This window comes from Medicago truncatula, chromosome 4 (assembly GCF_003473485.1).
Source record: "Medicago truncatula cultivar Jemalong A17 chromosome 4, MtrunA17r5.0-ANR, whole genome shotgun sequence".
NCBI lineage: Eukaryota > Viridiplantae > Streptophyta > Magnoliopsida > Fabales > Fabaceae > Medicago > Medicago truncatula.
In genome coordinates, this window is record NC_053045.1 from 61262949 (window position 1) to 61288914 (window position 25966).

The 25966-nt window shown below is 31.5% G+C and overlaps 2 protein-coding genes and 1 long non-coding RNA gene across 8 annotated transcripts; all 3 read right to left on the reverse strand.

Moving 5' to 3' along the window:
• Positions 1–767: 767 nt before the first annotated feature.
• LOC120580156 (uncharacterized) lies at positions 768–1678 on the reverse strand. Its single transcript, XR_005645846.1, has 3 exons — positions 1470–1678; positions 1192–1341; positions 768–1078 (listed from the first exon to the last, which is right to left on the reverse strand). It is a non-coding gene; the product is annotated as an uncharacterized lncRNA (long non-coding RNA).
• Positions 1679–6446: 4768 nt separating this feature from the next.
• LOC11423898 (lysine--tRNA ligase) lies at positions 6447–9798 on the reverse strand. The gene is given in 12 exon segments (XM_003610038.4): positions 6447–6582; positions 6709–6760; positions 6850–6867; positions 6869–6997; positions 7292–7360; positions 7450–7593; positions 7884–8040; positions 8134–8233; positions 8337–8619; positions 8703–8828; positions 9268–9327; positions 9415–9798. Coding segments are annotated over 12 exon segments (1203 nt in total). The 5' UTR covers positions 9472–9798; the 3' UTR covers positions 6447–6574.
• Positions 9799–12209: 2411 nt separating this feature from the next.
• LOC11424708 (homogentisate phytyltransferase 1, chloroplastic) lies at positions 12210–20052 on the reverse strand. Of its 6 annotated transcripts, none has more exons than XM_039833621.1 (14): positions 19836–20052; positions 19477–19602; positions 19329–19382; positions 17576–17850; positions 17347–17430; positions 17165–17239; positions 16724–16807; positions 16537–16626; positions 15564–15665; positions 15069–15164; positions 14896–14967; positions 14724–14819; positions 12875–12979; positions 12210–12470 (listed from the first exon to the last, which is right to left on the reverse strand). In XM_039833621.1, exons 2-14 carry the CDS (start codon positions 19535–19537, stop codon positions 12429–12431), a joined length of 1236 nt encoding a protein of 411 aa, XP_039689555.1. In that variant the 5' UTR covers positions 19538–19602; positions 19836–20052; the 3' UTR covers positions 12210–12428. The 6 variants fall into 6 exon arrangements, with proteins under 6 accessions (XP_039689555.1, XP_003610087.2, XP_024636696.1 ...); XM_003610039.4 differs by having other exon boundaries at positions 19795–20052; XM_024780928.2 differs by having other exon boundaries at positions 19754–20052.
• Positions 20053–25966: the final 5914 nt, after the last annotated feature.

The window sequence follows — 25966 nt, forward strand, 5'->3', positions numbered from 1 at the left end:
AACTTAATTTTTAGACATAAAAACTATTAAAATTAAAAAATTTGAAAAAAAAAAATGTGAAAATTAAAATTTTCGAAAAATAGATTTTTTTAATTTGAAAATTATATATTAATTTTTTTTCTAAAATAATGACAATTATATTTTCAAAAGTTATAAATTTAGAATTTTTGAAAATAAATTATAATTTAAAAAAAAAATATCTAATTTCTTGTTCTTTTACGAAAATTTTAATTTAATTTTTTTTTTCTTTCAGAAATTTCTGAATATATATTATTTTGCAAAAAAAAAAAAAATTATACAAAAAAATAAATCATAAAATTATTTTCAGATTTTTTAAATTGTTTTTTAATTTATTTAAATTTATTTTATTATTTTTTAATTTTAAAAACAATTTTCAGAATTTTAATTGTTTAAAAAATATATAATATTATGTGGCGCGCCACGTGGCAAAAGTTGCACAGTCAGCAGCTGCCACGTGGTCAAAACCATGCCAAATCAGCTGAATAGTGAGGCCAGAGAGCTTTTTCAAACAAAAAAAAAATTACAAGAACAAAATCAAAATTGAATCCAATTACAGGAACGATTATCATATTTAAACCTTTAAATAATGATTAAGGTTTTCTTTGTTCAGTTTTGAATAGAAATCAATGTGCAAACATTAGCAAACAGAAAATTGAAAAGGGAAAATCCTAATATAATATCAAGCAGGTGCATGGCATAGTTTAAGCTCAAACATCAAATTTCACTTAAAAATATCTATATGCTTATGAATAACAATACCTTTATTTTTGCGAGGTAATTAGGAAAATCAATGCCAACCATACAACAAAATAGTGATAGGAAATGCCTAGCATTGGTCTATATCAATCCATTTCTAATGATCCCCACCCCAAACTACCAAAAAAATGAAGGAATACAGCATGCTACTGCACGCTAACATTTTCTCAGTACCATGCGTTTCGAATCCAATGACGCCAACAGTGTCACCTAGTTCCACAGTAGAATGGAATAATCAAAATTCAACCACATCCAAGTCAGATATCCTTCGCATCCGAAGAGTCTTTGTTTATAATTCGGCCTAACACGTAGAAAGACAATTAGCACCAACATATAGAGTAAGTTAGTAACTACACAAGAGAGACCACCGCAAACAAAACAAAACTGTTGAAATAGAAACCGGAGACTAACTACCAGCCATAGACACGGACACATCTTCAAGGTGGTCTCCATTGCTTAACCCTATTGAAGAATAGTAATAGGAACAGATAATTTGTGTGGATAGGGATCATTCCCTTCTGTCTTCTGTGAAGCAAGATACTTAAGTCTGTTCTCGGTGTATGGCTGCGATTAAATTAATCAAGTAGAAAAAATTATTAAGTTTAATCAATCAAATAGCAGTGTTGTTAAATATCAGCTATAGTGACGACGCTGGCACGATGAGTTGAGAGAGAAGGTTCCGAGTTGCTTACAGTGTTGGTGGTTGCCGGAGCTGTAGCCTCCAACGTTGTAGCTTCCATTATCAAGGAACCACTACTCTGTTTGTGAAATATGTCGTTCGAACTCCATTCGAAGACACAACTTCTCGATGAGGGATCATCATGAAGTTCCCTGACTCTCACGGCATCACCAGAAGCAGCACAGGCCTTAGCAATGTGAGAATATATGTATGTATGTGTGTGTACACTTAACACAAAAAAAAATGTTTGATTATATAAGATATTAGTGTAAAAAAGTTTTACATTTACATCAAATAATGTGTTATCACATCATACAATTTAGCATGTAGTTACTAAGACATTGATATGAGGGGTTAGGTTCGGTCTTCAAATTCTACATTTTTTCTCGACACTTAAGGTGTGTGAGCCACTAAATTAATTAAAAAAAGTAATGAATTAAAAATAATGACTTGGCATACCTTATTGAATTCATGTTAAACTCCTAAACAAAATTGCATAAAAAAAAAAACTCAAAAAAATACATATCCATAGAATCAATTAAATATATGTTGATGTAGGTGGTAAGGGTTTGTTTTGGGAAAAAGATCGGTAAACACCCTTTAAAGGGTGTACCTCCTATACACACGCTGACATGGCACATTTCTAATTAAAAGATTTAAAATTAAAACATAAAAAATTCATTCTCACCTCTCTTCCTCTCTACGTAGACTCTCTCTCTCTCTCTCTCTCTCTCTCTCTCTCTTTTTCTCACTCAATGACTCTCATCCTCTCTCTCACATTCAACTCTGCAGCCTCCAAACTCTCTCTCTCTTCTCCCTTGCCTGAACGCTCCATCTCTTACATGAGTTTTCAGATTTAAATCTGATGACCAGAAATATAGTGGACGGAGGTTGGTGTGATGGACGACGGCGTCGACAGTGGTGGCGTGTATGACGGTGGTGGTGGTGACTGAGATCCATGGAGAGAGAAAACAAAAGTGGGTCTGAGAAAGAGGAAGAAGAGAGGTTGTAACAGTTGGACAACTTAACACGGTTGTGGTGGCGCGACGGCGGCGGTTGGTGTGTTGGACGGTGAGGAGAAGAAAGAGAAAAGAGGATGATAGTTGCTGACTGTGTTGGACAATTTTGTCCCCTTGTTTTTTTGAAATGGACAAAATTACCCCAAAATAATTAATAAAAAAAATGTAATATTGAAGTGGTAGGATGGTGTATGCGACGTTAGGATGTATGGGTATAATTACTCTTGTTTTGCTTCCTAAGAGCATCTCAAATAGTAGTCACTTTTTACGGAACTCATTTTGAGTTTCACACACTATTATATGTTGTCCTCGTAACTGCATGTCATACGTATGTATATTTTGCACGGGAGTGCTTATACACGTAGACACAGATAGGTGGTATACACCCCTTAAACCCCCCACAACATGTGGCAATGTGGGTACATATTCTTAGTTACACATTACCAAAATACCCTCCTACATAGGGCATATATTATGCATTGTCCTTATCAACTGAAGCTAAGCTCACGAGTACCTATATTTTCCCTTTGCTCTAATGGTAAAAAATTATGCAAATTATTAAACAATCCACATTATTGTGATATGAAATGTTGTTCCCTTTTTTATGTATTCGTTGGTGTGATTGAAGAAAGAAAATAAATGTTTTATTCAATTTTTATCGTAGCCTAATCAAGGTTTCTCATCAAATAAAATTTTATGAAACTCAAATTCTCAATGTAGGTCTTTCTCCAATAAAAAAAAAGATACAGGTTCACCTTGTTGTAAAACTCTCGTTGATATTATTGGAGATACTCTTTTCTCTGCTAGTTTTGATTTATTTCTTGAGTGCTATTATACGTATTGTAGAGCGTTAACATCAATGACGATGAGGATGTTCTCTCTTTCATCAAACCATTGGCTACCAAGTCTATATTTGGTACCACGGTGGACATGTTGGAATTTGTTATACCCATCGTAATATCATACATTAATGAGAATGAAGGGGCATATGTTAACTCTTATTCTCATACTTTTTTTCAACAATTATTACATTTGATTTATGAATATAACTATTTATTTTTACAATTATTACAGTTCGTTTAAGAATATAATCGACGGAAGATAAAATTTTAAAATTCACAATAATAAGATGGAAGATAAATAATCGTTGGTTAGTATAATAGAGAATTGTTAAAAGAAATTTTGTGTAGATTCAATTATAGATGGTTTTCGTGACATATATCACATAATCCAAAAGATATCAAACTCAGTGGTTAGAGCTACTTTATCATTTAGAGGGACATAGTTTGAATCTCATCTAAAAAAGTTATAGTAATATAATCATCAGTGTCATTGATATTAATAAAAAAAATTCTTCCCCAATTTAATATAATATCGATCTTTAGATCAAAATTAATGGTTGAAATTAAAAAGTATCATCCAAATAACACATGTGATTCTTCATTGAAATCAATTATATGTACGACTTATATTAACGAGTCATATAAGGAAAGAAAAAAAAAACAAAGATAGGAAATTTGCCAGAGCAATGCTATATATCAAGAAAGATTTTTTCAAAGAAAATTTCAAGAATGACATGGCAGAATAATCACCCTTAGATTTTATCAAGAAATAGTCCTGAAATTAATGTTAACCAATAAAATCTCAGTCTGGCCGGAAATCATGGGGTGGTGGGTGTTATGTATCTTTTTTGTATGAAAGATTAATAAATGAGACTGAAATCTAAAGATGATTATTGTGCCATGTCATTCTTGAATTTTTCTTATAAAATCATTCTTGATATCTAGCATTTTCCTTAAACATTTGATTGAAGAAGAAAAAACACCAGTTTTGGTAAAAAAATGAAAGATTGACCCGTAGTTAGTTTCGTAAATAATTACAAAAAGTTGAATGCACTTGGAAAACAAATTCACCTCATGGTAAAAAATATGAAATATTAAAATGCACTCCCTCTAACAATAAGATTCTAGAAAAAAAAATTATCTTAAATATAAAGTATTTATTATACTTTTTTTTTAATTTATCTCTTATTAATATTACTAATTAACCTTGAAATATAAAAAGTTAACATTGAAAATTATACACAAATGCTAATCAAGTATAGTCATACACAAATTACATACATTTACACTAAAAACTTTTCTTAATATTGTATTATAAATAGAGATAAAGATGAGACAAATGTCATGCTTGAAAATCAAGCACAAAGCATCTGAAAACGAGGAACATACTACTCCCAATCTAAATTCTACTTGGAGTAATTACAGGTTAAGTTTAGTATGGGAAAGGAAACTTCTTTTCCTTCATGACAAAGTTAAACGAGAACCATGGATATAATTGTTTTTTAATTGGATGGCTAGGATCTGTTACCTGCAAAATGCTGGAAATTGTTGGCCGATACGGTGAACAGCAGGCGTGGTCCCCACCTTCTCATTAAACAATAGTTTCTGATTTCTTAGTTATAATTCATGGACCTACCATTTTATTTTGGGCTTTTTAGTTGTAAATAACATTTTCGGCTAGGCATGTATAGTTGCTAACAACACTACCAAATATAATTAGAGAAGAAATTAATAGGTCTTTTTTGGTAGTTTAATTAATAGGTTTTTAAAATAATATTAAAATGAAAAATAATGTTTGACATAAAATTAATAGGCCTGGATTATTTTATACGTAACATAAAATTATGTGACATAAATAACGTTGTTTAAATTAAATTAAATTATAGTGTTTATGAAATTTTAAAAAATATTTGAAATAACATGATTATAAATTAAATTGGAAAATTATATGATGAAGTCATTAAAATGATTTTTTTGGTGAAGTTAACACTATAACATCAAAAATATAATGAGTAACACCCCACATTTATTAGTCTTAAACTTATTATTTAGTGTTTTGCATTTTTTTTTTAAGAAATTTAGTGTTGGGTATTACTAAATAAAAAATTGAAATATTCAATGGGTATAGTTATACAGTGGTAGTATACCATTATTATTGATAATGCACTAGTTACGTGTTTTTTTATAAAATTTATTAATTAAAAAAATAATAATTCTAAGAGGGGTTAAGTTAATGACCCGAAGTTCCAGAACCATCTTCCTCAAAATTATTACTACACCATTTATCACCAACGCTAACACTTCACTTCTTCTTCACCCAACTCCATTAACACCCAACTTCAATTTTATTTAAGCCTAATTTATTTATTTACCTTGTAGTTCCTTCAATTGATTTTATCATCTCTTTTTCAATTTCATTTTTTTTTTAGAAAGGGGTAGGTGGGTATTCCATACAGGATTTGCAATTTCTCTATTCCACCGCCATAGCATCCTTAAAACTACCACAATCGAAATCATCAAGTAATAGAACAAAAGAAGAAGAATTGATGTTTAAAATGAATTTTTACAATATTAGAATAGTATATATACTTTGGATATTTTTTAAGCTTTTTTTGCTGGGTTTTGTTATGCTCTTCTGGAATGTTTGAGAAGAAGAAGAATAGATGTTTTAATGCTTTAGCACTAAATGTAGGTGAAGATTACGCTGTGCTGTTGTGAGCAAATGGGGAGGTGGAGCAGGAATGTTACAAACAACTTTAAAAAATAAAACTGAGTTTTTTTTTTTTTTTTGGCATAGTCAGTTATAACTGACAGCTGTCCTGGGAGAAGGGACCCATGGTGGGAAAGAAGTTTCCTTTGCTAGGTTAAACTGCACCGTAATTACATACTACTTAATTGTCATATTTTGACATTTTACACAAACCAAGATAATCAATAATTGTTACTATTTTTTATGCAATAAGTTATACTTTTACTATAATGACCTTATTCATTTAATATCTTATTTCATACATTTCTTTCTCCGCAATAAATAATTAAGGGTAATATTGATAAAACATCATTTAATGTTGCATTGAACTTTGAAAGTGAAAGTTAAATAGAAACAAAAAAATTCTCCAAAAGAGACACTTAAAAAGGAACGGATGGAGTAACAAATAGCAGTCATAACTATAATATTTTTAACTTGATTCTCAATAAAAGATTTCAAGATCCCAACTTATTTACATGCAATTTGGTTTCTGATCATCTTGAATTTCTCAAGTTCCTGAAATCAATGTAGGGAAAAATATTAAGCCTAGGAAAAAATTGAATTGTGTATAGTGAAGAAGACCAACATGAGAAACATATCTAAATAAACATAAAAGAAGGTGAAGGCATGTACATTACAAACCTTTAGCTGAAGGTACATCTTGAGGTTTCATGGCATGGAAGAGAATAACTTCCTGTAACCAACCCAAAAGGAACCAAAAATGTAAGAATTTACAAAAACAAATTTAACATGCAGAGAATGAGAATGAGAAAGAGCAAGAACCTTTATGTTCTGTGAATCAATCAGTCAGTAACATCGTCAACCTATCAATACCCATACCCCAACCGCCAGTTGGTGGCATACCATACTCCAAAGCAGTGCAAAATTCCTCGTCTAAGGCCATCGCTTCATCATCCCCCGATTGCCGATCCTAATATGCAGGAAAACGTAGACCAATTAGTTATTCTTATTGCATTAAAGAAAATGTAATTTGTATGCATTATTAGGATTAAAATAATTCTACGCGTGCACTCAATCACATCACATCTCAGCATATAGATATTTTTGGAGATATTTTAAGAACTAAAATAGCAAATTGATATCATAGAGTGGTTTGATTGGGATGCATATGTAGAAAAGATTTACATTGGCTTTACATCCCTTAAAATAAAATCAAACAGCTAGAGAAGAGAATTAATTTAGTAAGCTAATATTTATATCATACCTTGAGTTGTTGAGCAAATCTCTCACGTTGCACAACAGGATTATTCAGTTCAGTATATGCATTGCAAAGCTGAAAAGTAACAAGAAAACAATGAGAAGAATCAATAAGCTGTTCACTTGCTCTTAATAATAAATATCACCTGAGTTTCATTAACTTACTTCATGCTTATTGACAAACAATTCAAAACGCTCGGTCAGGCCTGGTTTTTCTCTGTGCGACTTGGCCAAAGGACTCATTATTTCGGGGTGATTCATGATGAATGTAGGATTGACACACGTTTCTTCCAAAAAGTGGCCTACAAGCTGGCATCATAAACCAAGCTTATTAATCAAATGACTAAAATATCATTGGAACGGTTATCTGCTGTATCAGATAGAGTAAAATATCAGATCAGATCACCTTTTAATCCAATATCTTAACTTTTTTACTAATGTTCATATTTGTTAATCAACTGTAAACTATGACAATGAATTATTTATTTATTTTTCTCAATTTCAACAAAGGAAAAGGGGTTACAACCCGCTTTTGAATAAAAAGGAAAATTGAAAATAAAGCATATTATAGGCCAACAAAGAAACAGATTGTACATTACTTTATCCAACAACCGAGCAGTGGTTTGAGGGGGAGCGCATTTGATGTCATACTTCAAGCATGCATTCTTCAGATATTCATTAGCTTCCTCACTAGCCAAGTCCTTCGTAATACTAAGTCCTGCCATACTCTCTAGTTCCTCAATCATATCAATCCTCCTGTAACGATAAGAAAAATACAAATGAGTTGTGCGTGCCAAAATATAATAGATTTTATAACCATAATTGATGACTGACAAGTTTACACTGCACCTGAAGGGTGGAGTGAAGTCTATTTCGATAGGATCCTTGTCAACTCCATTTGAATGATATTGGATTTTATAGCTTCCATTTGTAAGTTGGTAAACAATACCTAATTGAAATTTGCCACGTATTGAGATTAACTACATGACATTAAGAAGATAAAAACATGAAGATAAAATCAAATATAGAAATCAATAGTCCTTAATTCTTACCGCTCAACATTTCCTCTGTTATCTTCATCAGGTCATAGTAATCCGCAAAAGGCATATAGAACTCACAAGTTGTGAACTCAGGATTGTGGGTCAAGTCCATACCCTCATTTCTATATTGTTTACCGATTTCATAAACACGACCCAGCCCACCAATAACCAGCTGCTTGAGATAAAGTTCTGGAGCAATTCTCATGAATAATTTCATGTCAAGTTCATTGTGATGAGTTGCAAATGGACGAGCTGCTGCTCCACCGGCAATCTTGCTCATCATAGGTGTTTCAACCTGAAAGTAGTGAAAAGAAAAGGTAAATGGAAGGAAAGAAATTATAAGCAGATGGTGTCAGAATACTTGGACAGAGAACAAACCTCCAAGAAATCACGGTCATCAAGGTATTTCCGAATGTATTTAACGATTTTACATCTAGTTTTGAATATTTCTCGAACTTCAGGATGCAACATCAAATCCAAATGGCGTGAACGATATCTTGTTTCCTATAAAAGATAATGAGTTGTAATAAGAAAAAAGACTACTGTTAATAGATGAGTGATGGGTGATATGGATGCAACATCAAATCCAAATGGCATGAACGAAATGCTAGCAACACTCATTTTAACACGCACTATTTGATTGGTTAAAACTCACATGGGTCCCACCATATCAAGTGGGTCCTATATAAATTTGGTGGGTTCCATATAAATTGTAATCTTTACATGGAAAAGCCTACTTCGGTCTATCTCAATCTATTTCTTATCCACGCCCCAAACCACCAAACGAAGATATACTGCATGCTATTGCATACTAACGTTTTCTAAGTTACATGTTTTTCCATTTAATTATAATCTGCTTGAAAACAGTTCCCAGAAAATAAGATAATATAGGGCACAAAAGCAATGAAAGAAAATATCAAAGTACTTTTCGTACTAATAATACCTGATCCTTCAAAATATATGTTTCAGGATTCCTGGTACTTCCTGGTACCCATTGATTTCCCTACAGATAAATAATGAAATAAAGATGTCACTATGTATGAATATCAAGTATCAACTAGCATCAAGCACCAAGAGAAATTATGTTCACCATCAAATTTGCATTATTGGCAGCAGCAGCAGAAGCAGACTCTTGTTTGGGCATCATGTGCAGACAATGAGACAGAACTACAAGAGTCTTGGGGAAAATACTAAGCTCTCCTGTCCTACTTTTCCCTGGACATTTTGACAAGGGAACAGCAGGCTTAAAACGTGTACAGAAACACTTATTCTCCTCATTGCAAGTACTAATTATAAAAGTGATAGGATAGGACGAGGGAGACCTAACTTTCTGTGAACTAGAGATGGATTTGGCTCCTAAAATGAAGGGGGATACACTTTAGAGATATAAGTACCGATGTTAAGATTGTGTTAAAATACAAGAACATATATTAAGAAAACTATGAAGATATTAAAATCTAAACCACTGATTTTCCAATTCATAGTTATGAACTTATAATGCCAAAGGTCGCTAATTATTTTTTTTTGAGGGAATAATAATATATAATATAATACAATACAAAAAACAAAGGTCACTAATTATTTTTTTTTGAGGGAAAAGGTCGCTAACTTGGGGTCTACGTTTTGACTAAGGGATTATCTTTTTATTTTTTTACAGAAAAATATCTAAGGGTTATCTATACTAGAAAATTTAGTCTCTTTTTTTAAACAATTTTTTTTGGCAGTATAAGACATAAGTATGTATTATCAAGTAATTAAAACTAGACCGGACCTTCCGATTTAATCGGTTGGACCAAAAACCGAACCTGCATCCGGTCCAATCTGGTCTTAAAATAGCTCTGTCCAAAAATGGTGAACAGACCGGAAAACCGAATAGAACCGGCGGTTCGACATGCTGAACCGTGTTTTGGCTACTTTTTCTACAAACCTTAACGTCATCGGTCTAGAAGGGGATGAGTCTTGTTTTACTTACAGATTTAGAAAGAAATGATTCTATGAAAGAAAAAAAAGAAGAAAATGTAGATGTAGTATGTTATGTATTTCAAATCATAAGCACACTATAGAGGATAAGTGTTCTGATGTACCGTCAAACAAAGAAGAACAAGTGAATGAGAATATGTTGTTGGCGGTTGCTTTTTTTCATAATTTTTAAAAGGCTTAAATATGTATTTTATCATTGCAATTAGGGATCGTTTAAAAAATTGGTCATGTATTTGCTAATCCTTACAAACTAGTCTTGCAATCATTAATCATTTAAAATTTCGTTCTTTGACCAACTTAATCACTGCAACTTCACTAATTTGATGACGTGACAATCACTGCCACACATGAAATTCCAATTTTGCCCTTAAGAAGATGACAAAATATTGAAGAAAGAATTGGAAACCCCGGGGTAAAATTAGAATTTCATGTGTGATAGTGATTGTCACGTCATCAAATTAGTGATGTGGCAGTGATTAAGTGGGGAGAGGGACGAAATTTTAAACGATGAAACAATGCGAGGGTAAATTGCAAGGATTAGCGATTACGAGGATCAATTTTTAAACGACCCCTGATTGCAAGGATGAAATACATATTTAAGCCTTTTTAAAATATCAATATTAATGTGGTGTTTTTATTAAATATTTTTTATTTTATATACAATATATAGTTAAAATATTTGAACCGCATCTATTGCAGATTTTATGTGCTTACATTTATTGAAGCAAACTTTTATGTACAGATATGAAAAAGTTGATATGATACAAATTTAAAAAAATCGTGTTTGTTTTCAAAATATAAACATTAGTACAGATCCTTCAAAAAAAAATCAAAATTTGTAGTGTTTCAACTTTTTATTAAATATTTTTTATTTTATATGTATAACAACTTTAAATATTTGTATCTCATTCGTTGTGGAGTTAAAAACATGTGACTTGTCATATCTCATTAATTGATATGACAACACATCCAATGTGTATGAATTAAACTCTAAAGTAATATGCCTAATATGTTATGTTATTGCAAAATTGTCACCACATGAGTTCGAGTGGTCATTGTAATCACTTTGGAGGGTAATTCATGCGTTTGTTCCAACTTAAAAAAAAAAAAAAAAAAAAAAAAAAAAAAAAAAAAACTCTTTTTTTATTTTTAGAAACAAAATCTCTAAGAGTATTTTTTTTCATACAAAATCTGAAAGTTCTTTCAAATGAAAAATTAATTTTTCTAGAGAGAGAAAAATAAGTATCAAAAGATTAAAGTAATTTTGTAACAAAAGTTATACTCAAACAAACTAAATTAATTTTAAAAAAAAAAAAATTTAATACAATAGACAAACGCAAAATACATTTTGATTTCTTATAAAAAAAATTGCTTGTTATTTTTTTTTTTAAGGAAAAAAATCATTTTTTTTAAAATAATATGTTTTAAGAGTATTGCATTTGTTTGTTACAACTTTTTTAAAATATTAGAATCTAAAAACAACTTCAAATGAGAAGTTAAGAGCTTAAAAAAAAATTGAAGGGAGAGAGAAATTATGGGTCAAAAGATTGAACTAATTTTGTAACAAAAAATCTCTTTTATATAGTTGTATCCAAACAAACTAAATTATTTTTTAAAAAAAATGATTTTAATACAAAATAGATTCTGATTTTTTTATAAAATCTCTAAAAAAATCATCTCTAAAATATTCAAAGTCAAAATCAATTTTATTTTAATCCGTATTAAACGGACTCATAATCTCAACAAAAATAAAAATTCAATCAACATGTACATTTACACCGTCTCTACCTATATAGTCTTAGTTGATGAAGCAATTGTTATTTATAAACAATTTCTCCAAGTATACATCATGCATGCAGAGGATAATGAAGAGATACAGGACTATCGAAGTAAAAGGCACGAATAAGAGTAATAAGATTAAGAATAAGAATGCTTGAAGCCAGAGTTTTTTTAGTTTTTTTCATAATAGGCAAAAGAAATTATTATTATTAGAGAAACCACTATAAGCTAAAAAAGAAATAACCCTTCATTTACAATTGCAGATAAACCAATTATAAAATCAAAGGTCTAAAACAGCATCATTTAAGTAAAATTAGTTCTCAGATCAACAATACCGCTGCATTCTCATCTAACTAAAGGTATGAGGAAGTACTCTGCGTAAAATAGCTGCAATGAGAAACAAGATATCAATACAAGTTCATGTTCTACTTTATATGTGAAAAAGACAGGATTTAGTGCAAACAATTAGAAAATAAATACTCCCTCTGTGTCCTACACTTCAAAAAGTTTTGAATTTTTTACCAGAATATAAAATAAGGCCAATGAATGACCAAGTTAATCAGTATAGTCATTGAAATTCATGTTCTCAAAAATAACTTCAATGTAGCTATTGTACCCCGTCTTTTGCATTTCAATTGGAATTTTAAGAAATCAAACAACCATTATTTCTCAAAACATGGAATAGTCAGATTCAGATAGCCATTTTGTTAATAACTAACAGTACTGATAATAAAACTCAAATGATAAACAGCAGGTCCTACCAAAAAGAATGCTAAACAGTGAGTGATTACCTTCCAGATAAACATGTAGAAAGATGTTATGGAAGCTTTGCTTTTCAAATCTACAGATTTGGCATGATTGAAAAGAATTGACGCAAGTACAGCATGTCCCAGACTCTAACACATTGGAAAAGAATAAAGTTAAAAATTGCTGGAAAGTTTGAACAAGTTCATCCTCACTTAAAACTAATCTGTAAAATAATTCAAGATTATATATAGTTGGAATATTTTGTGCAACAGAAACAGCATTACTAGGGAAATATTTCCATAGTAGGCAGTATAAACAAAAGTTGAAGACTAGGGTGAGGGTGGTTCACTATGAGCCATCAATTTTGATCATTAGGTATATTATTTTTTGAACAAGATCATTAGGTATATTATTATTTTATTAAACGGTTCATATAAGAATAATATTTTAAAAAATGCATATTAGCCCCCTTCTGGAGGACATCTGCTGCTCCTTCCAAATTAATAGAGATGGTATGATGCTAATTTTGTATCCGAATGGGGACGCTAGGGATTTGGGGGTTTGTGACTGACCCCAACAATCGCACATAGAAAAACTGATACCGTAAAAGAAAAGAGAGGTTTTGCGCAATATGTGGTGGATCTCTTCTTTGAGAACATATCAAGCTAGCATGACCAACCCCTCTTTCATCTTCTTTGAACCTTGATGTTTTAGGATGTAAAGTGGCTGAAACAGCCCTCAACGGTGGAACTCATGCCTTCTTCAATGAAACCCTTCCTTATACCCATTTTGAGTTTTGCATTAAAATTTATAACTTTGATAGAATCAATGAAAATCAAGTGTGCAGGGGAGTTGATTTTGTAGGAGAATTTTCCAGGACAATTTTGCATTAGACAGGGAATGTTTTGGAGTGAGTATAACCGGATGGGTGGAATCAAACTAAAGGGATCGTGAAAACTGGTGGTGTCAAACTAAAAGGATTGTTAAAGTAGTTCGGTACTTTTGGAGATATTTGTAAAAAAAGAATACCAATTTATAGAAAATGCAACATAAGAAGGAAGGAAACTGTGCTAATGATGATATTAACCACCAAATATTCCATAAAAGTGCAGCATGAAAAGGAAGTCAATCCGTGGACGAACTTGCTAGTCTAAAACTATTTGAAAATTATAGTTTTATTCTTTCAGGTATAAAGAATAAAACTCAAAGTAATACAGTTATATTGACTGGCGGATAGACGAGCACTCCGTTTTTCTGTTGTACATAATTGTACATCGAAAGAGAATTAACTATTTTTTACAATAAGAGTAAAATAAGGTTTTTACATACTGTTCAAATATTGTTTCTATTGTTGTTGACTGTTTCTCCTATTGTTGTGGATTGTTTCTATTGTTGTTGACTATTTTAAATTAAGGGGTAAAATTGGAAAGGTAAAACCCAACCTAAAGGGTTTATTACCTTTGTAGATTGTTATAGATAATGATGTGCCACAAAAGATAATACACTTATAATGTAATAGTAGACTTCTATTTCTTTCTTCCTCTTTTTTTATGAAAAAAACAAATCATTATGTATTTTTATATATAAGGGAAATGTTAACTTGTGCCCTTAAGGCACAAGTTAATGAAACAAATATAGAAATAACTCATTGGAATATGTGCATTACATTTAATCTTTAAATTTTTAATGAGTTGAATGCGCAAAATTTTATAAAATATTTCTTCTTTTAGGTTTCTTAACATGTGCCCTAAGGGCACAAGTTAACACTACCCTTATATATAATATAAGGAGTAGAAAAATCAATGCCAAGATGTAATCTAAATTACTCTAAAAGATACATCAGACCTGCAAAGTGCAAACACAGTATATATGTGTAAGTAACAAGCATATTACCGTAACAATTTTACTCCATAGGCAAGAAGATGTTGCCCCAACTACAAGGGAGACTCCATAGGCCAATTCAAGAAGGGTAACACAAATCCAAAATACCTGTCAGAGATTAGTTAGCGACAACCATGGGATAAAAAAGGGAACAATGTTGAGAAGTTGCATTTGAAGAACATACCCGCTTCTGACCTAAACGTACTGAAAAAGATTGGATGCCAAATATTTTATCTCCTTCAATGTCAGGTATATCCTATATAAATTCAGTACAAAGGTTTGTATTAGGTACACATATTGAATCAAAAATTTCATGTTGAGAACAATTGCATAAAAAAAGAATCTAGAAGCATTTACCTTGAACAATGCTATAACTACAGAGAAGAAGCTCATGAATGCAGTTGCAAAGATCAATGGTCTTGAAAAGACAACTGGCCTCTTGTACACAAAAGTCTGGACATCGTTACATGAATTAGAAACCGAAAATATCAGAATTCAAACATAGATTTGGTGGATGGAAAATTATGCCATGCTAGTTAGTCAGACACCATGCTTCCAATAATATCATTGTTAAAATGCATCTGTTCCTTTAAAAAAAATCCCCATTCATCTCTTTCACTTTAATTAATACTGTTGAAAAGGTTATTACTTATCAGAGAATAAAGGCCTTTTGAGGACTAAATGACGAAAATATATTATAGATATTAATCTATAGATAGTGGTTTCAATAGTTGGTCATGAATTGAAGGAAACCGGTCCTAAAAATTTGTTATTGCTACAAGTATACAAGTTAATGCATGTTCATCTAGAGCTAGAAGCCTCCAAAAAGCACAATACGCTATTGTATAAGACCTGCATGTGAAGGAAAAATGCTAGTTGAACTATAACTGCACGAACAGAAAGAATGCACATAGCGGCGAGCACTGCAAATCTCTTCCATCTCAACAGGGGCACCTGAAAATTTTCAAAAGACAAAGTTATAAAATTCTGCAATGACCATCATCAAATAACTCTTCAAAATGTGGCTTTCTTTGTGAATGTCTGCTTAGAGATGTATTGCAAAACCATGCTTGTCTCCTCCTGATCAATTAAGCTTTAGGGATAGTTAGTTTATGGCACGATATAAGAGCCTTTATGACCAAGTGATCAAGAGTCTAACCCTTGCCGCCCCTTCTGATAAAAAAGATGAATTTCAACACAATATAAGTGGATGTGTGTATTGGCTGTGCTACAAGCCTAGAGGGCATTCACGAGTGAAGGAGCATGTTAGAGAAGTAATATAAAATCATTCTTGTGTCTTCGCCTAGTAACTTAAACGTTTGGGATTGTTAGTTCACGACAGACATTAAAAACATGATATTTTTCTGCCTGCAAGCTCAAACATGGGTAGAGTAAAATCTTTATCAGATAGAACATGTGGCAATATCTTGAGTAGTGTTCAATAACCAGTAAAAATGCAATTAAATTTTTTATTTGAACAAATCTATGTCCTATTAATCAATTAAGAATTTACGACTTGAACTAATAGTGCTATTACTAAAATATGAATCTCTTTTTAAGATGAACATTCTATTGTTAATATCAACTCTCGCATTCCACATTTAATTGAAATAGTTTTTCTCTACAAGGAAAAGTTAAAGAAATGGATGTTATTTGACATTTGTCACCATGATATTTGGCAAAGCAAGCATTGTGCCGAATCCTTAACAATTATGATACTGTTGTAGATTTTAAAAAGTAAGACTTTATATCATAATCTTTACATAATACTGCATTAAAAATGTGAAAGGAGAAAGGAAATTTAGATGCAGACAAAAGAACTCACATTGATGGAATAAGCCGTCCCTAGCACAAAACTGATGAAAAGAGCCCAAAACAATGGCCATGAACCTACAATCCAGGCAAGCCAAAAACTCTGTAAAAGAGAATAAAATAGTAAGTCATCTTCTACTCTGTCAGTATAGCTCATCTTGTAAAATATCAGTGAAAAATGGGATGAATCTGTATGGCACCAGAATTGAAGAAGATACAACAATAATGGCACCAGTTGCAAAGGAATATTCTCCGGATGCCAATGGAAGATATGGTTTGTTTATCTGCAATAAATAACACAAACCATATGATAGTTCCTCGGAATAATATGTAAGATGTAAAAGGATGTGTGTTTTCTGGACCACATATCAGAGACTACAATAATTCGAGAAGCTTGATAAATCAATGTATAAACCAGAGTTTGGTTGTCAAAATCATATAAACTGATCAAATTTTTGCACATAAGCGAATACACTTGCATGCATATTGTCAATATGTTTCTAAATATCCGACTTTGGATTAACTAGAGAGCATTTCTGAATGCATCATATTTTTTATACTGGAAAGTTTCAGAAGCCCAAAGGAACAAAATTAATTTATTAGAGGTCCAGATTGTTTTATTCTAATAGTAAGTTTCATACCTTGTCTATTTCAACATCAGACAATTGATTCAAACCAACAATATAAATGTTCATAAACAGGGCAGCTACTACAGCCTGAAACATAAATAAAACAAACAAAAACAATTATGAAGTTAGGGGCAAGCCAAGGGAGCAATAGGATATTTAAACTTGAAAGAGAAATAACGGATTTGGGGTCTCACCTCCAATACACCTGTAAAAAATAGTGGGGATATATCTGATAATTTCTCCGCTGCAAGGAGAGAAACCGAAATTATGCTTAATGCCTGTCCAAACACAGATATAGTCAGCCACATAATAGGACAATCATCCAAATTAGTGATTCATACAAATGAATTGTATTAAGTATTGACCAAAAAATTTGAGGATTAGTTCAGAGTAAATCTGAGGGGAAAAAAAATTAAACTTAACTGTGCCAATAACCGTGTGTGGCCTGGAAAATCTGTAGAAAGCATCCAAGGAATTTTTAACAGCGACCAAAATGTTTTTTGGATCAAAAGCAGGATGTTCAGATTCAAAAGATTGTTCAGGTGCCGCTTTCACTACAAATTTTCCATTGCATTCTTGATATGTAGACCGTCCTTCAGCCCCTTTGCAGTAATGATTTAAACTTGGCTGCCAGAACCTCAAAGTATTATACTCATTTTGAATTTTTTTGTGCCTTGAAGCTTTTGATGCACAAGAACCTAGAGCACCAAATTTCAAATGTTAGTATGAGAGACCGTGTAGAAGAAAAGACAAGAAAAGGAAAAGGACTCTTGTTTTAAATGAGTCAGGGTCATAGGAAAATCTGCAGAGGAGGAACTCTACAATCAACTTCTAAACTTCTGGAAAGTGAGGATCAAAGAGGCTTTGTCGTTCCATAAAGTGGAGGTACCAATATAGAGAGACTCACACAGATTGAAAATGAGTGCGAGTCCCATATTGATTAAATGAAAACAGTGTAAAAAAAAAAAAAAAAGACCCGCAATGCCTGAAGGTTTCGGGTGAAAACGTAAAATGAAGTTTCCACCTTGCAATTTATTGCCTTGAACCATTGGTGTAACTGTGTAAGGTACCCCCATACCCCCAACAAGTGGTATCAAAACGGATGGCGCCATCGTAAAGTATTTGGAGATGGTGGTTGAAATGTTTGCAACTCTCCACGGTAAATTGTTTTTTCCTATTGTCATGCATCACCTTGTTTTCATGTTCCATCAGACCCCCAACATATGGTATGTGCATGTTCATTATCAATTGATAACACAATGCTTTGAATCAACAAAACTGCAGAGCTAGGTTATACATTCACAAATGTTCTTCCCATAACATGTGTCTCCCTTTGAAGGGAAGATTTTTATTGCACCCAAGTAATAATAATCAGCATCAACATTTTCAACATTTTCTGTTACTTAACTTTACTACAGCGATTCAAAAAGAAACAACTCTTCATTCAATTTATCAAAGTTCAAACTTAAAAGTATGGATGTAATCTACTATTTCCCTCATAATAATAATGTCAACACAATTATAAAGTCAAAGTACAAGGTTAAGCATAAGGATTAGCAATGGTAGCTGCCTAATTACAAGGTCAAAGTACTTAATTAAAATATGAATCCAACCCTAATTTAGCCCTTTTTGTCAAAACAATTCCATTTTAAGGTTGAGTCAAAGCCAACACACGTTGGCGGATTAAACATTTTACATGGCAGATGAATTGAAGTAAACTTGTAAGACTTAGGCCCCATTTGGATAAACAGCTTAATTTTACGTTTAAAGCATAAGCACTTGCCATGATAAGCGCTTATGTATAAGTTATTTCTATAAAAAAAAAAAATGAAGTTACATTGTTTCTGTATATATTATAAGCTCTTTTGGTAAGCTATCCTGGAAAACTTAGGAAAATAAGTTGAAAACAACTTATGAACAGTCTCACAGGTGCTTATGTCAGTAAATAAGCTCAAATAGGTCAATCTGAGTCTGAAGAGTCTCACAAGTGTTTATGCCGGTAGATAAACTGAAAATAAGTTGTTTTTATAAATTCTCTCGGAAAGTCTCACAAGTACTTATGTGAGTAAATAAGTTCAATAAAATGAGTGAATCCAAACAAGGCCTTAAATGGTGAGTGGCAATGAAATAGTTGAATAATAATAATAATAAGATGGAAAATGTTCCAGGGACATACTTGGAATTGAATAGTAATTGTTGACACAACGTTTACTCCGCCAAAGATTCCCACCTGCAACTTGCAATGGCACAGATATGTTATTATTTTATAATATTTAAAAAAAAAAAATGAAATATGGAGGAAGAAGAAGAGTTGACGTTGATACCAGTGGTGGTGAATGAATATGAGAATGACTTAGGAAAAGATCCAGCAAGTAATGAATCCATGGAAAGTGCAGTAATTCAGAGAAGAAAGCAATGGCATGCAATGAAGATGCTTTGGTTATTTTCACCTGCGAATTACCAAAAACATATTTAGTTATATTTTCAGCAACACGTCGTCGTGTTTCGATTAATTGAAGTGAAAGACAAAAAAAGTACTAAAAGCCAAGCTGTAGTAGAAACAGGTGTCAATAATAATAGCGGAGTTGCTTCTCCACTAACATGTAATGTAATGTATTATTATTGTTGTTGATGATGTATACCTCCTCGTACATGCATCGTTCTCTCTTTTTGCCTCTATTACCTCCGGATTGTGATTCACTGCACTCATAAAATTGACGCAGTCACACAGTCAAAGAAAACAGAGCCATCCGATCAAATAAACGATGAAGATTAATTGTGGGAACGATGATTGAGCCGTAGGGGAAACCAACAGATCTGAGAGAGTTGCCGGAATTTGCAGAGCACCACGATGACGACGAGTTGCCGTTGGAATTTACCTCAAACAACAATAGAAAGATCCTTTAAAAATCTATGTACTGCACTGTATATAGTTTGTGTCTGAGAACATTTGTGTCGTTGTTCACTTTTTAGTGTCCGCCATTACCCCTTTATAAGTTTCGTCAATTACTCTCTAAATTAAAAAAACTTCAATTATCCTTTTAAAATTGCATTTTGTTAGTCAACCATTTTGTAAATATCCCCGTCAAGTTTCAAAATGCCCTTGAACTTGAAATTTTGTTTTTTCTTGTATTTGACTCAAAAGATATTAAAGGCAAGCAATTAACATTTGGTTTTATGTTGGGTCAATTCCCATCACATTATTCTGCACCATAATCGAAATTTATTTGTTTAATCTATTTATTTGCTGTTTTCTTTCCTCTTTGATAGCAATTCTTGTTAATTTTTGAACTACTCATTAACCATTTTTGTTGTATGGAATGATGGGTAACTGTTTACTATTGATCTCAAATGCTCCAAAAACATAATCTATATCTATATGCATAAAAGGAACACAAAAACCCTATCCAATGCAAACAATATTCATGAGCTTCATGAATGAAAATTGTAAACAAACACATATATGGAAATAAACAAATGGACAGAGGAGAATGGCACCATAATCAACTTTAAAAGGAAGGTCAACAAGTCAAAGGTGAAATCACAGTAATGATACACATGACATTGATAAAGTTCAATAATTCTATTCCAAGAACTTAAGAGGAGACATAAAGGTAATTGTTAATTGTCTGTCTTTAATATCATTTGAGTCAATGATAAGAAAAAAAATATATCAATTTTAAGTTCGGGGGGCATTTTGCACATAAGTGCAAAACTTTAAGGGAGTATTTGCAAAACGTTATGTTGACTAACAGAAAAACTTGACGAAGGGGGTAAATTGATTAATGTTGTGCAATTTCATGGGGGTAATTGAAGTTTTGTTAATTTCAGGGGGTAATTGACGAAACTTACAATTTCAGGAGGGTAATTGCCTATTTACTCGTCCAGTGTGTTGTTGATTTAGAGCATAAAAGTTAGAGAAAGTGAAATCTGCCTCGTTGATTTAGGACCCATTTGTTACGGATTAAAATAAAACTGATTTTGACATAAAATAATTTGAGATTATATTATAAAGATTTTATGAAAAAATAGGATATATTTTGTGTTTGTTTACGGTAATAAATATTAAAAAATCTATTTTTTAAGAAGTTGCTCTTAACAACTTCTAATTTGAAGCCATTTTTAGATTTTGATTTTTTTAAAAAGTCGTAACAAACGGATGCAAAATTCTTAAAAGTGATTATATTTTTAAATAAAGTGATTTTTTTTTCTTAAAAAAACTATAACAAACGGGTTCTTAATCGGATAGCTCTCTTTTCTTCAACTGTGTGACTGGGTCGTTTTTATGACTGCATTGCATTGGATCACGATCCATTACCTCCTCACATCCTAGGGATGGCAATGGGTACCCAATGGATAGGGTACTATAGTATCCATCCCCATACCCTCATTTGTAAAAAATGTCCGTACCCGAGCCCGTACCCTCGTGGGCAACAACTTTAATGCCCTTCCCCATACCCTATGGGCACTTAAGTGCTCATACCCCCACCCATTACCCGCACTTTCTCTATGAAAAGACAATAAAAAACATCACAATTGAAATAAAACTATGATCCAAAATTATTTAAATCAACTAATAAAATAATACGAATTGTAGTATTTAGCCAAATAAAAAAACATCCAAAATATCCCTCAAAAATTAAAATAAAAACATTCAAATAATCGTAGTATTTAGGTTTAAACTTAAATAGCTTAGATTTTAGGTTTAGGTTTAGACTTAAATAGCTAAATAAATTAAATAATTGTACACCAAAAATAAATAAAGTATTTATTATATTATATAAATATGTACATGCGGGTTGCGGGGCTGGGTAGTATAGTACCCTTACCCGTGTCCATACCCATTAAAATTTGCGGGTAATTACCCTACCCGTGCCCATATCCATGAAAGCGGGGTTTTACCCTACCCATTGTGGGTATTTTTTGCGGGTATCCATCGAGTCTGGGTCCAATTGCCATCCCTATCACATCCTCTCACTGGTCACTTCTTTGTATAACCACTTTTCTTTTCTTTTTACCGGCGTAATTAACATATTTTATGGAACTGAATTTTTTGTTGTAACTGCTTCACGCAATTACATGCAGTAGTTAATCTCAACCGTATAAATGTAATATAACAGTTCAGATTTGTTTGATCAATTTCACACAGTTTGATCTCAGCCACCGATTAAAGATCAAACAGCTGAGATTAACTACTACGTGTAACTGCGTGAAGCGGTTAAAGCCGAAAATCCATATCCATATTTCATCCGCTCTTCCAAACTATTCATGCGTTTAAAATGTGTATTTGGTAGTCTCAATCAAATCAAAGTTATATAAATTGTACCTTTAGTAAAATCAATTCAATAAGCAAAATCAATTATCCTTTGAACAATTCAAACATGATAAATCAATTCTTTGTCCTTTGGAATTAATTTTAACTCCTCCAAAACTGAAACAAGCTGAACCGGCGAGGAGATTGCATAATTTTAAGGTGTTGAAAACACGTTGTCTACCATAGTTTTTTTTAAATTGTTATATTAGTAAATTTAAATGAGCTTCACTAAATTATATAAGACCGCGGACCGGTCTATACTCTCGTGTTTAAGACATGTATCTATTAGATACCTAACGAGCACAAAGTCTCAAATAGGTACCCCCTCTCTCCGTGGGTCATACCATTTTTAGAGATTAAAATATTGAAATGTAATAATATATAATTGTTAATAGACAATAAGTCTTGTTTAAGAACTTCATGTGGAGCGTTGAGTAGGAGAAATCGAATGTTTGTTAAGTACTAGTAAAAATAAGTGACATGTACACATGGTTCTCTTGTGTGCATTTAAAACATTTGAAATAACTTGTTTGTGTTTGGTCGTAGTGGTGTAAGTAAAAGAAAATGTGAGTGTGATTTATCACGTGGACAAAAAATTGATTTACCATTTGGTATCTTCAACGGACACACAACCATAAATGATAAATATTTAGACACACTGATATCAAATGTAAAAATTAAAAGAAAATAAAATTAAATGATGTTGATTGATGTGATTTAATTATTTTTTTATTTAATGTGAGTGTGCCTAAATATTTATCATTTATAGATGTATCTATTGAAAAGTTTCTCGGTGTAACCGAAATTCCAAAAAAATATATATATATATTTTCCCTCAAAAAAATTATATACATTTGAAATCATGATACTTAACGTTTTGATAAATGATTTTACAATCATAAAAAATAATCGTAACTTTTGTTAGTTTTTGTTTAAAGAGTTTTCTGTTTTCTTTTTGAGAGGTTTGGTGCTTGACGTCCACGATTTTAGTAAACTAAAAAGAGTGGATAGAATGCGTACACGTTATTTATTTATAATTTTTAAATAAAAGTATTTATTAAAGATCAATAACTCTAATGGTGCTGCTAAATTAAATAATGTTTGTCCTCATGAGCTTAGTTCAGTTGCTATAGATAATGCATAATATATGCAACGTTCGGGGTTTGAATTTAGCCACTATAAAAAAAAAAAGTTAAATACAGTTTTGAAATAGGTCCACTAATTTTTACTTCAATAGATGCATTTAAAAAATAAGGAGAACGTTAAACGGCGTCCTTAGAGCATTGGTTAAGCAACCGAAACAAATAACTTTTTATAAAAAAATGATGTAATTATTACTTAATCAAAAGTTAAAACTTATATTTTCATGACAAATTTTTTATTTATAGCTTCCTTAACCATTGTTCCGAGGACACTGGTTAGCAAGACCCAAAAAATAAATAAAAACAAATTGAAAATAGAAGAATCGCATAAACTTGAGATGGCAAGACCAAATTTTATCTATTTTATTTCTTACTATATTTTTTACCCGTGCGCTCTGCTCGGGTTTATTGTAAAGGGATTGACATACAAATAATAAAATGCAATATATAATTGATAACGGTGAAAAAAAAATAAGTTGTAAGGTCACGTTTTCCATTTGCAAAATTCTAAATATCAAAATATATGATTTTTGTGTTGTGTGTGAAATTTTTACACGGTTTAGGGTTTTTTTTTTAGAGAAACACGTTTAGGGTTTGGTATATATAACCAAGTTTACATGAAAACTAGATTTTTCACCCGTGCTGCCGCACGGGTCATATACATTGTAGATATAATAGACAAAAACAAATCTCAATGCATATCAAAGAGAATGAAATATGTGGTCCCAAATATATGCAGATGTTGGAATTCGAACCTCAGACACCACGCTTATTCACCAAAAAAATATTAATTTTTATCAATCGTGTGTTACTTCATTCTTTTGTTAAAATTATATGTCAATATTATATTATTGGTATGTTACTTCATATTTTTCTTTTTTTTTTTTTGAAAAAATGTTACTTCATTCTTTTGTAAAAATTATATGTTAATGTTATATTATGTACCTAAAAATAGTTCATTCTTAACCTCAACATGTAAAATGTTTTATTTAAATAATTTTCCTTTTATCGAATATTTGGCTTTTACCGTAAATGATACCCTTTAACTGTTTGTTTAAATGTTTCTTCCACCTGTTTATATAGATTGCAAAATTCAGGTGCATTTTGTGTTAAATATTTAACAAAGAGAGTTCAGTTCTAATTTGGATGAAAAGTGTAATATTAACAAAAAAAATTTTTGCTATAATCTTTCAAAACCCTTTTATTCCAATAGGGCGATTTGTTTTGTTGAAGAAATAGGGGGATTTGTTTTGAAGAAATAGGGGAAATAAAGCGATGCCGATTTGCTTTGTTCATGAAAATAGGAGATTAGGTGTGAGCATTAGCGTTGTTCATGAAAATAGAAGATTAGGTGTGAGCATTAGGGTTAAAACGGTAAAATTATGCAACAGGGTTTAGGTTAAAATTAGGGCTCATGAAAATATGAGATTAGGTGTGAGCATTAGGGTTGTTCATGAAAATATAAGATTAGGTGTGAGCATTAGGGTTAAAACGGTAAAATTATGCAACAGGGTTTAGGTTAAAATTAGGGCTCGTGAAAATATGAGATTAGGTGTGAGCATTAGGGTTGTTCATGAAAATATAAGATTAGGTGTGAGCATTAGGGTTAAAACGGTAAAATTATGCAATAGGATTTAGGTTAAAATTAGGGCTTACGGGTTACCTTTAATATATAAGAAGATAAGAAGATTAGGTGAGAGCAATAGGATTGTTCATGAAAATAGGAGATTAGGTGTGAACATTAGGGTTAAAACAGTAAAATTATGCAATAGGGTTTAGGTTAAAATTAGGGCTTACTTGTTAACTTTAATATATAAGAAGATTAGGGTAGCCGAGTTTGCATGGAAATTAGGGTATTCTGTTTGTAAACGTATTAAATAAGTGTAGAAAATATTGTAAAAAAAAAAAAGGCAACGGGATAGGAATGAAATAAAGGCATGAAATTGATTAAAAAAAAAGTGTACAAAATATTGTAAAAAAAAAGACATGAAATTAGTGCGATGAATTTTTCTAGTATTGTATACAAAATATTGTCAAAAAGAAAAAGGCAAGAGAATAGCAAAAAAAAAAAAAAGACAAGAGGATACGAATGAAATTGATGCGATCCATTTTTTTAGTATTAAATAAGTGTACAAAATATTTCCTTAAATAAGAAAGTATACAAAAAATTGTAAAAATAAAAAATCAAAAAAAATAGAAGGCATCAAACGTTATCATTGATATGCTCATAGTTTCTCGAACAAATATGCAACATCAAATAAGTGTAAAAAATATTTCCTTAAAAAAAAGGCAAGAGGATAGAAATGAAATTGGTACAATGCATATTTTTAGATGAAATTTGTTAGGTTAAATAATTAC

Bases quoted from the DNA above. Each gene is read 5' to 3' on its own strand.
- LOC11424708 (XM_039833619.1), bottom strand. From the start codon at position 18,336: ATGACAATAGGAAAAAACAATTTACCGTGGAGAGTTGCAAACATTTCA. The intron at 16,808-17,164 runs GTATGAAACTTA...TATTTATTGCAG, and splicing joins CTGATGTTGAAATAGACAAG to ATAAACAAACCATATCTTCC. The intron at 16,627-16,723 runs GTGCCATACAGA...TCTCTTTTACAG, and splicing joins TTGTATCTTCTTCAATTCTG to AGTTTTTGGCTTGCCTGGAT.